The sequence below is a fragment of the Notothenia coriiceps genome, unplaced genomic scaffold (assembly GCF_000735185.1).
Source record: "Notothenia coriiceps isolate Sejong01 unplaced genomic scaffold, NC01 NC01_scaffold00022018, whole genome shotgun sequence".
In the NCBI taxonomy this organism is placed as follows: domain Eukaryota; kingdom Metazoa; phylum Chordata; class Actinopteri; order Perciformes; family Nototheniidae; genus Notothenia; species Notothenia coriiceps.
The window spans coordinates 325,842-338,020 of record NW_011354719.1 but is presented as its reverse complement, the minus strand read 5'-3'; the positions used below and the strand labels follow the sequence as shown (position 1 = coordinate 338,020).

General features: G+C 39.9%; 2 protein-coding genes across 2 annotated transcripts; both read left to right on the top strand.

The window, feature by feature from the left end:
* Nucleotides 1–303: 303 nt before the first annotated feature.
* Nucleotides 304–5,626, top strand: cyp2u1 (cytochrome P450, family 2, subfamily U, polypeptide 1). Its single transcript, XM_010780514.1, has 5 exons — nt 304–893; nt 2,309–2,962; nt 3,678–3,839; nt 4,427–4,594; nt 4,706–5,626. Exons 1-5 carry the CDS (start codon nt 467–469, stop codon nt 4,885–4,887), a joined length of 1,593 nt encoding a protein of 530 aa, XP_010778816.1. The 5' UTR covers nt 304–466; the 3' UTR covers nt 4,888–5,626.
* A 1,318-nt stretch (nt 5,627–6,944) lies between these two features.
* Nucleotides 6,945–11,981, top strand: hadh (hydroxyacyl-CoA dehydrogenase). Its single transcript, XM_010780513.1, has 8 exons — nt 6,945–7,128; nt 8,521–8,649; nt 8,741–8,898; nt 9,180–9,306; nt 10,561–10,650; nt 10,744–10,816; nt 11,420–11,536; nt 11,697–11,981. Exons 1-8 carry the CDS (start codon nt 7,012–7,014, stop codon nt 11,813–11,815), a joined length of 930 nt encoding a protein of 309 aa, XP_010778815.1. The 5' UTR covers nt 6,945–7,011; the 3' UTR covers nt 11,816–11,981.
* The last annotated feature ends 198 nt before the right edge of the window (nt 11,982–12,179 follow it).

The window sequence follows — 12,179 nt, the reverse complement described above, 5'->3', positions numbered from 1 at the left end:
ACAGCAAAACGTATAGTTGGGCGTTAATTGTTTTAAAAACACATTGGGTGGTCCAGAGGTTTATACATTGTTTTTTCATGCAGGTGCTTGAGGTTCAACTTTGTCTTCTTCTATAGTGATGTTAAATCTGGAGAAATTGTCCCCACCACTTGTTTATAACAAAGTGAAGCCCATGGCTACTTATATTTCTATGCCTTGTATGCCTGCCTTTAATGTGTCGTCGTCAGTATCGATGTGCGCCAATCACAGCCGGGCACAGCGCTGTCAGCCAATAGGAAGCCAATGACAGTAAGACGTTGACACCAGCAGTTTCACAAAAACACAGGAAGCGCTTGGAAAGAGCATTTAAATACAAGTTCTGCTTCGTTGGCATCCAATTCATGATTTCACTCGGACTTCATGAACACTCCTGAACATGGGATAGGATTACCACTTCTCCTATTTCAGTTTAAACAACTTTAACAACATGATTTCGCTGTCATGGCTGCAGCACCTGAGCTGTGTTCTGTCGCATGTCAACACTGCAGCTCTGCTACTTATGCTGCTAGTTTTTTATTGTGTGCATGTGTATCAGAAACAACGGAACCTCCTGGCAAAAATCCCGCCAGGTCCGAAGCCCTGGCCGGTTGTGGGAAACGTTGGCCACTTTCTCATACCCTCTTTCATCCAGAGGAGGTTTGGACAGCAGCGGGACAACACCAACAGAAGCGCTATGGACGTGTTAACGGAAAATGCCAATATCTATGGGAACATATACAGCATCTTTGTAGGGAGTCAGCTCATGGTGGTGCTGAATGGATATGAAGTGGTGAAGGATGCTCTGTCCAACCATCCTGAGGTGTTCTCCGACAGACCAGACATCCCTTCTATCTCTATCATGACCAAACGCAAAGGTAACAGTTTTTTATTATAGGACCATTTTTCAGCTTCACTACACATAACGCATTTTAAATGACAGCCACATCCATTGTATTCTTTATTTAATCAACCTAGCTGAAACATATGCATACTACTACGTCCTGTTATTGTTTGTGCTTCAACTTGTTTGCATTTTGGAGGCTGTAGTTTGTGCTGCTGTTGATTTGTAGCCCATTGCCTCATATTTAGATGTATTTCCAATATTAGTTAGATATGTCACACGGGCTGGGACATCTATCCATCTATCTATATATCTATCTAATGCCAGATGTAAAGGATAGGATATATGCAATAACTTGCATATAAACTCTTATTGCACTATTTCACTTTTTTAAACTATGTTTATATTTACTATTTACTTGCACTATATTTCTGTTTATCTATTTTATTGTGTTGCACTGTTGGAGGAGCCTGTGACCTAAGATTTTCTTCGTCATAACTACACTGTAGCTATGTTCGTATGAGGAAATAAAAAACCTTGAACCTTGAGGATAACATGTCTCAGATGTATTTGAATCCTTTAGTCACATGCCTCTGTCCATTGAAAGAGTTATTGGCTGCTAAGATGTGAAACAATTTTAACCTGTCCATTTTACTTGCCAGTTTGTCTCACTGTGTATCTTCAGCTCTGGACAAAAATTAAAGGACCAGTCCAAATGTTTCTTGAATCTCAATCTCTACATATATGGCAGTCATTCTATTCCAGTGTATGTTGAATTCCAATACAGAGAAATGTTGTCAGTAATTTTACTCAAGCACATACCTATAAACAGTAAAAACAGAGAAACTGATAATGCTGCAGTGGTTCTTTGCAGATCTGTATGCTCCTTCCCTCCTCCATACACAGTAAATACAAAGCAGCCTACGTATGACAGCTTTCATATATTATAGAGAACTCAACTAACTCCTACAGCTGGACAACACAGTGACACGTTGAGCAATAGCAAAACATAAACACATTTGGTATTCCACATTTTCAAGGTTGTTTTTTTATCTAGCATAGATATTGCTAAGAGGATGTTAACATATTTATCAGGCCTTTATTGCAACTGTGGGATTTGGAGATTAACATGACTGGTTTTAAGTCTTTATTTGTTTTAGGCACAACAATTACACTGAAGCTAGTTGTTGGTAAATACATTCTTGTTCTAAGGCTCCCTCCAAAAATACCTTTACATAAAACATGAAATAGTGCAGATATAATATAAGAATTAAATACATATATATATGTATCGAGAATGTATATATAATTGATTCTTGTTTTAGACTGGTTTACAAAAAGTAAAAGTAGCCTACCAACAAGTGTATCTGTATGTATGTTAGACTTTAGTCTTCAAAAGAGAAGAATACAAACTAACTAAAATGCTTCTCTGGTTTAACTGAACTTTAGGTATAGTCTTTGCACCTTACGGGCCAGTGTGGAGGAAGCAGCGCAAGTTCTGCCACGCCACTCTCCGAACGTTCGGCCTGGGGAAGCTGAGCCTGGAGCCGTGCATCCTGCAGGGCCTGGACACCATCAAATCACAGCTGCTGGTCCTGAGTCAGGAGGGTGGGGCTGATGCCGGAGTGGACCTGGCCCCGCTGATCAGGAACGCCGTGTCCAACGTCATCTGCTCTCTGGTCCTGGGACATCGCTTCCACCACGAAGACCGAGAGTTCAGCAAACTGCTGGACCTGATGGACCGAGGGCTGGAGATCTGCGTCAACAGCGCCGCGGTCCTCATCAACGCCTTCTCTCTGCTCTACTACTTACCTTTTGGGGTCTTCAAGGAGCTGCGGCAGGTGGAAGGAGAGATCACAGTGTTTTTGAAGAAGATTATTGTACATCACCAGATAACATTAGATCCTGCTCACCCCAGGGATCTGGTGGATATGTACCTGAAGGAGATGTTGGACCAGCAGCAGAGAGGAGAGCAGGACAGCAGCTTCACAGCAGACTATCTCTTTTATATTATAGGAGATCTCTTCATCGCTGGCACTGACACCACCACCAACTCTGTTCTGTGGATTCTGCTCTACATGGTCTTATATCCTGATGTCCAAGGTAAAAGTAGCTGCAGTCCTTTTCCAACAGTTTGATTGCTCTTTGTGTCGTTTGCTTTTCCTCTACAGGGACATGGGATTACAGCTTGGCAAGCATCACCTGCTATATCAAAGATATCTCCAATCTGTATCAGTTTGAAAGTTATAAAAGAGTATTATCTCTTTCTAGTTGTCCACAAGAAAATAACATTTGCTCAGAATTCCTCTAGTATATTTTCAATGGTATTTGGATGAATAAAAAAAATAGATCAGCGTAGAAAACAACGAATGATAGGCACACACAAATCAACACACTGACAATTGTTTTATGATTTAGGAATAAAGATTTAAATAATATAAACTTTAATTATACAATATTGTAGAGATTGAACGTTTATAGTTGGGATAATGAGGTCTTTGTTGTAAAACTGAATGTGCAAAGTGTTTAGGTGTATAAAGACACAGATTGTTGTTTTCTACATAAATCCTCTTTGGGAAGAAAAAGGAATGTGAAACCTGCTGTGGGAACCCGCGTCTCAAATACTTCCCTTTTTAGGACAAATAATTTGCTTGATTATGCATTTAAACACTTTCACAATCACATTTATCAGCACTTCAAAACATCCATTTGACTACAAAGTTTATTTACTTTATCTTGTTGATTTAACTGAGGGGTAAATTAATCATCCAAGAGTGGTACGCTTACTTCTGAGTTGCTTCTATCCTTTTCATTCCAGACAGGATGCAGGCAGAGATAGATGAAGTGGTGGGCACACAACGGGTCCTGTCTCTGACTGATAAGGGAAGTTTGCCTTTTACTGAAGCCACCATCATGGAGGTGCAGAGAATGACTGTAGCTGTTCCCCTGGCTATCCCTCACATGGCCTCCGAGACAACAGGTAAACTCAGATATCACCTGTCGTGACTTTTTCACCTAATCTACACTTAAGCCACTGAGGGATGGGAACGGGAGAACTTTGTTCGGACGCGTGTTCCAGACGATAATACAATGTCCATACGAGTCGTATATCTTTCAATCTATCGATCCATTTATTTGTGTTCAATATGCATGCCAGTCACGCTGAATACAAACAGGTTTAACACAGCTCATCTCGACACGGCTTCTCCAGACACGGTCAAAGACTGTTAGCTTCCGTCCCACACACCTGAATCTGACCACCCGGTGATTACATAATACATACACACTCACAAGTGAATGCTCCATCCTGTGCTCAATGTTGGAACTGCATTATACATTCAACTTGTGCGGATAAACTAAAACAAACAAAATACATTATGGCTCCAACAACACCTCTGAACCCTTATATATCAGTAAATCCTCTGCTATTGCTCAACTTGTCAGGTTTCTCAGTCTCAATATAATACTTTTATTTCATGGATATTATAAATAAAGAGAGCTGAATTTTGGTTTGTTTTAAAATCATCTGAACAGCATCTGAATTGAGTGTTTTCATTTGTTTTTCAGAGTTCCGAGGCTACACTATTCCCAAAGGAACCGTTATTGTGCCCAACCTGTGGTCTGTCCACAGAGACCCCGCTCTATGGGACGACCCAGACAGTTTCAACCCGGGGCGCTTCCTGGACGACGAGGGAAAGCTGCTCAGGAAGGAATGCTTTATACCTTTCGGGATTGGTATGTCACTGCTAACTCATATCTGCCAAATAACTGAAACATGTTTCTGTGAATTTATTTGAATTATCCGTGCACCAGGCCCTAATGATTTCTCCGTCCTGTACCCTTCAGGTCGCAGGGTGTGTATGGGGGAACAGCTGGCGAAGATGGAGCTCTTCCTGACGGTCGCCATCTTACTGCAGGCGTTCAGATTCAGACTCCCAGAGGGGACGCCCCCCCCTTCCCTGCACGGACGCTTCGGCCTGACGCTGGCCCCCTGCCCATACACTGTGTGTGTGAGCCCCCGTAGATGAAACAGTGGAATATTTGGTTATAACAATCCAATCCAATTACATTTACCTATGTGGCTAAAGGTCTCTTGGGGAGACCATATCATTTTTGCAAAGTAAAAAGTGTGTTTTGATTGGAATGCAAATATGTCTTCATCCAATCTGTTATTTTTTGGATTGTTCAAGCATTATTTAGGTCCATAACATTTCAATAGCCATCAAAAATGACCATCATGCCTTACAGTATGTGTTGCATTTACATTGCTGTGTTCAGAATAGCTGCTAAAAAGGTGGATGGATATTATTATGGTAGAGGCATTTGGTTTTAAAAGACATATTCTCAATATATGTTATTGTTTTATGATGCACACCACTGCATATATTGGCACATATTCAAATGTTCTTAAGTAGGGCATTAGGGAAGGAAAGATTTCAGTTAAAAGAGTCAAAATTGATTAAAGAGATTAGTTAAACGAAATGCGGTAAATAAGGTAAAACACTGCATACATTTGAAGTGGTTTTATTATATATATTAAAAGTGATAGTAAAATAACTTTGGCATGCATTGCTTGCTCATTCTTATGTACTTTTACAAAGTAAGGCTTGCTTTCAATCATTTTGTATCATGCATCTTGGAGTCCTGGCACACGAATCAAGCAAGTGTATGTTATTCAGTGTGCCATTGTGTATGTTTGGAACAAGTCTAAGTACACCGTCTGGGATTACAAAAAAATGTGCGGTTATAAAAAAATGCAGACCTGAATGTTCTTGTTGTGCTCTTATTAACACACATTTTTGTTTGAGTGAATAGTTGTAATTTGGGGAGTATCATTGGATTCTCATTTCAGTGTGCAGACATGGACACTGGTTCCTTGTTGCTGCAAAAGTCTCAAAAGAATCGCGACAGGTCTACATCATGTACTTCCTGCCACGTCCTGCAAAAGAGTGGCAGTTCTTCTTGCACTGGAGGTATATGTACTCCTATTGATAGTGTATAATCATTAAAGCCAATGACATGTTTTCACTAATGTCTTTTTATTAATGAATTAATATTATTTTATTTATTAATTATAAACATCATGAAGGAGAGAGGCGCTTCAACAGGGGAGTGTCTGGATGGATGGACCCTACAAAAAGTCCCGGTTGGTACTGTTTTTAAAAGCACACATTTTTAAAAAGTGCATTTGTAATGAGTCTACTTGTTTGTTTTTGAGTTCAACTTAAAGCCACACTAGGGTGGGGCATGAAATCATTTGTAAAATGAATTTCTACTGTATATTGTAAATAAATGTGTAATTGTGTCTTTGAGAATGCTGAGCCCTGCTGAAAGACCAGATCCTGCCAGCGTCCAGCAGGACCACATGAGCCTCAGGGCTACATATTAAATAGATTGGTTAGGGCACAAATACATAATTGATTTTTTAGTGATCATTTACTGTTGCGGTATTTTGTAAATAAACATACTAAAATTCATCATGTCTCACAACTTCTTTCCGACTGTAGTGGCAGATTAATCCACTATAGGGGAATTACAATTTGACCCAGCAGCACTTGGGGAATGAAGCTATCAAAGAAACATTTCCATAAATACCTAAACATCCAAAACAGCATAAAGTGTAGCCCGGATGTAAATAGCATTGTTAGCTATGGACACCCGAGTGTAAATAGCATTGTTAGCTACCAGCCCCCGGGTGCAGCATCTTCCATTACAATTTGAAGTTATCAAAGAAACATTTCCATAAATACTATAGCCTACATCCAAAACAGTATATAATGTGTAGCCCGGGTGTAAATAGCATCGTTAGCTATGGACACCCGGGTGTAAATAGCATTTTTAACTACTTGCACCCGGGTGTAAATAATAAATATTATATTATATGAATTAAAAATAATTTGACATGGGAATCCTATGTTTTAATGTTTGAGCAGGGGGGCCTTTTCGTATATTAAATATGTTTACATTCTGTATTGCTAATTCAAAGGAGTTTTAAAGTAACCTTTGTATGCTGAATATTGTTCTTTTGGTAAATCCTTAATGACACCTGAGGACTGGAGAGTCTGTGTGAAAGGTCGTGGAGGCGCGATCACGTGACCGCCGACCTTCCTCCTGCTTTCCACTCTGGCAGTCCTGCAGCAGTTTGACACAACATGGCTTTCTTCACACACCACATCTGCAGGGGTCTGTCCTCCTCTGCTGTGAGACATGTTGTCATAAAAAATGTGACGATTATCGGAGGGGGGCAGATGGGTGCGGGGATTGCACAGGTAAGCGACAACATGCCTTTGGTGTGTGTGTGTGTGTATACGTGTGTTAAGACGTGTAGCTAGCTGTTAGCTTCATAATAGCTAGTGAGGCAGCTGCTCTTCGGGGAGTTGGAAATGTTACCAGACGTGCATTTGCTGAAACAACCTTAGTTTCATCCTTAAAGTGTATTTTCTTGTAAAACTGAAAGAAAACTATTCCATTAAAGCTACTTTGTGTCGCATGCAAGTTGTTCCGTATCAAATAACCTTTCAAAATAAATGCCGGTAGTTGTCATTAAAGTTTGACATTGAGTTATTCAGTATGTGTGGCTCTTGTCTCGCAGAACAATCACCCATTGATCCCATAAGGAAGATGTGTTGTGAAATAGCTCAGTTGTCATTCATTTGTGTTTCCTTGTGGTGTAACAAGACAAGACTGGATACGTTGCAGGGTTCACTTTTAGCCACAAGGTGTCGCTCGCCGTGTGTTCTCCGGTAATCAGCTGTTGGAGAATTTGACCTGTGCCCCACAAGGGTATACTACTTCCAAACTGTATAAAGTCTAACAATTTACAGTGTTTTTGTAGTTCTTATACTCAAGCCGAATGGTATTGGTTTTCAAGATTAAAAGTGCCATCATCTTAATCGCACACAGATTAATTGAACAAATAAAATAACAGTAAAGGTAACATATTGGATTCTACCCATAATTTCTGCTCAGATAAATCTCTCAGCACTCTTCCCTCACCTTGACCTTACACACATAATCTTTCCTTCATATTATCCTGCATCTACAGACTATTATTGATGTTCTTTGTGTGATAGTCAGTCACATGAACTTCAATTTCCCAGTAGAAGTAATCAAAGGTTTAAAAAAAATGGGACTACGATGCTTAAAACATCCTTTTGTACTTATACTTAGTTTTCCAAGATTCTCCTCCAGCTATTTCACTAATATTCCTGCAATCTGTTTCTTCTCTACTGTGCGCTGCGTTAAAGGGGTGAAACATAGATACAACATATTTTTTCATATCTTTTAATTGTGTGACTTTTCTAGTGAACACACTTCATCCTTCTTTTTATATGTTTTGGCAGAGAAACAGAACAATCTGATTTTATAACACCTTGTAACATACATAAGACTGGTTCACTGTTCTTTTTTAAGTGAAGTATAACACACCTGAGTCCACAAACAAAAGCATGTGTCTCCTTTAATGAACCTATGCAGCCAATGAAAACAAGACATAACTGCGGAGAACACTAAGACACTCCATCAACAAATAAAACCAAAACAAAGTACTTTGGTTATACAAGCAAATCAAAATGTACCAATTAATTACACAAGTATCAAGTAAAAGTTTACTCAGGAATAACCTTTTATTAACCCATCTTAAATTAATTTCTTCCTGAAAGGTCGCTGCCTCTACTGGCCACGCGGTGACGCTGGTGGACACAAATGAGGACATCCTCAAAAAGGCAGTGAAAGGGATTGAAGGGAATCTTAAAAGAGTGGTGAAGAAGAAGTTTGCTGACAAGCCAGAGGTGAGACATGTCAAGCCACCACACCAAATACAAACAAACAAATGAAATGTGTGTCATTAATACGAGATATTGCATTTTGGTTTTGTTCCAGGCAGGGGAGGAGTTCCTGCAGAAAGCCATGCAGAACGTGTCCATCTCCACAGATGCTGGATCAGTTGTTCAGGGCACAGATCTTGTGGTGGAGGCCATTGTGGAAAATCTGAAAGTGAAACAGGATCTGTTTGGTGGGCTTGACAAGGTGGCACCAGCGTAAGCACCATCCCCTTTCTGTGTCACTCATTAGTTATACATGTTGCTTATCAAACGCATGTTTTCTACTGCTGCTGTCAGTATTCAAAATGAATGAACCTTTATTCATTTAAAAATCCAACACCACGTTTTGGTCCGAGGGAAGTTGGCACACATATTACATTTGGTGGCCTTTGTACAAGATGATTTAGTTATGAACTGCACATGTTTGCTTTTATTATGATCTGCTGTCCATATTGTGTTTTATGAACTTTCTGCTTTTTTGCACACGTTTCTTTTAGACACACCATCTTTGCCAGCAACACCTCCTCTCTCTCCATCACTGACATCGCCAGCTCCACCAGCAGGCTGGACAGATTCGGAGGACTTCACTTCTTCAACCCCGTCCCTGTGATGAGGCTCGTAGAGGTACGGCCACTCAACACAAACATGTGTGTTTTAGAGAATAGGGTTTCTAAAAGGGATCGTATTAGAGTGCATGTGTATGGCAAAGACCTGGGACAGGAGGAATAAACTGTTATGGAAAGATCATCTATGCAGGGTTGGATTGGGTGACAAATATATCAGTTTTTTGTTTTTGGGGGCCAATTTTTGTCCTTTTTTATATTACTTATTTAAGGGTTTCCTCAGCACCTACCTCTATACTTTGAGACCATTATTATGGATACATCTGTGAACAGAGCACATTTATAGAAAATACAACAGTTTCAAGGGTTTATTTTTCAGCTTTATGATGGAAGAAAATACAGAGAATTTAATCATGCCCAAAATAATGCAATAAGGTGTCATTCTTAGTTATTTTACGTCCAAGCTGAGGTTGGAAACACCTGTATAATGCTAATTACCGTAATTTTTGGACTATAAGCCGCGCCTTTTCCCCATTTTTCAACGCTGCGGCTTATATAACGGTGCGGCTAATCTATGGATTTTTACAGCTAACGGCCACTAGGGGACCTCCTAAATCTATGGATTTTACAGGTTACAGTCCACCACCTTTAACTCTATGGGCTCTATGGCCGGTCCGCGCCCCCCCCCCTTTAAGCGGCGGGCTCCAGCAGGAAAAGCTGGAGGCCGGAAAAGAGTGAGACAGGTAGCGCGCAAAAGTAAAAGTGGAACCGAGAGTGGTACGAGAGACAGAACGAGAGCAAGACAGACAGACATTACGAGAGCGAGACAGTTTGTCCCCGTACCACTGGTTGAAAACCGCTGCTGTAGATCACTGCCGGTACGTGCGCTGGGAGCGCACCGTTTAAGTTTGAAAGTTGAAAAGTTTGTGTTTCTGAAACGCTATGTGATACAGTACAGTTTACACAGTACATGTTCTGTAGCTACTATTGCACTAAATGCTAACACTTGAATACGTTATGCAAATATGCAACTTGTTTGTTGAAATGTTAATAAATGGGAGCTTCCTCAAACAGCCATCTCTTTCCCGACAATCCCCTCTGTGCACGAACCCTTACATATGGTAATTAAACATTAAAACACCTGCGGCTTATAGTCCAGTGCGGCTTATATATGTACACATCATTCAATTTAGCTGCTGCGGCTTATATTCAGGTGCGCCTTATAGTCCGAAAATTACGGTACACTTTATTTGAATCTATTATGCTACCAACACTTTATTAAAATCAAAGTTCATAAAGTATTCATCTTTCACAGGTCATTGCAACCTCAAGTACAAGCCAAGAGACGTTCGATTCCCTCCTGAACTTCAGCAAAATGCTTGGGAAGACATCCGTGTCCTGCAAGGTGAGAGTTTCTGTCTGATGTCATTATAGCTGGAGTCTTATATAAATAAATGAAACATCCCCACTCAGTCGCTTCCAACATGTCTCTGTTCAGGACACACCGGGATTCATCGTGAACCGCCTGCTGCTTCCTTACATCCTGGATGCCGTCCGGATGTATGAGAGAGGTACGTACTGAGTACTGCACCTACACACTTGGTTTGTTTATAGGGAGGTTTAGCTATGAGCAAGTGTCCATAACTATGTTCCTTTGGGAAGTGGAAACACAAGAGTACAAAGGAACCTCAGTCCTTCTTTATGTAATTAAAAGGAGAATATATTTTTGGTGTAGCACTGTACTATACACACACCTACAAGATGCTAGGCTAGTTATGAGTCTGCAGTACTGGTTTCGTAAATTACCCTCACTAAATATCAAAATGTGTAGTATATTTCTTTATTAAACAGAAACTATAACAATACACCTTTCTGGCATTTCTCTTTTCTTCCGCATCAAGCCAATAACATTCCTAGCTAACTTTACCTTAAAAATGCAAAGATAAATAAAACCCACCTAAATGCTCATTTGAGTCTATTTCAACATTTTATAACCCTAAATGGGAGTTATAACTAAAAATGTCCTTGCTCTACTCTCAGCGCTGGGGTAGAAACGGCATCAAGTAATGAAGTTCTTATTCAGTATCCTTTTAATATAGTTATATATTATATAATCGTTGTTGATGGATTTCTGCACATTCTCATGGTTCTTGTACTTCTGTCTTCTCCCTCAGGTGATGGATCCAAAGAGGACATTGATATTGCCATGAAACTTGGATGTGGTTATCCCATGGGACCCTTTGAGCTCTCAGACTACGTAGGACTGGACACCATGAAGTTCATCATGGATGGTGAGGAAGACTATGTATCGTTATGAGATGTAACTAAAGAGTACATCCAACCTGTACTGTACACACCTTTACATTTGAGTCTTTTCTCGTCTTGCCTATTGCTACTTTCATCTACATTTATTCGATGACTTTCATTTAAGAAACCCTTTTTGATCTTTAGGTTGGTCTGCAGCGAATCCTGACAACCCGATGTTCGCTCAGAGTGAAGTGCTCAACAAGCTGGTTGCAGAGGGCAAGTTCGGCAAAAAGACAGGAGAAGGATTCTACAAGTACAAGTGATGTCCTCACTAGAACTTTAATAATAAAGCCATCTAACAAGGACGAATCAGAAACAAAGTGTGCCTTCTATGATAAACGTCGACTTTTGTCTGTCAGTCCATCTTCTTCTGAATGATATCCTTTTGTGTGTGGAGATTAAATCAGATTAAAATAGATTTTTCAAATACTTTGTCTCTTTGTGATTGCTTCTCATATCTTCTAGCCTTAGCCAAATTATTATTGGGATAAAAATATTATCACTGTTAAGACAAGATACAACTTGTATTGAAGTTCTTTGAGGCATTCAGTGTTACTAACCAGGTTGCATTGAAATGTTTAATGAATAACTTTCTCATTAAACATTTGCAGAGCATATTATTTTGTA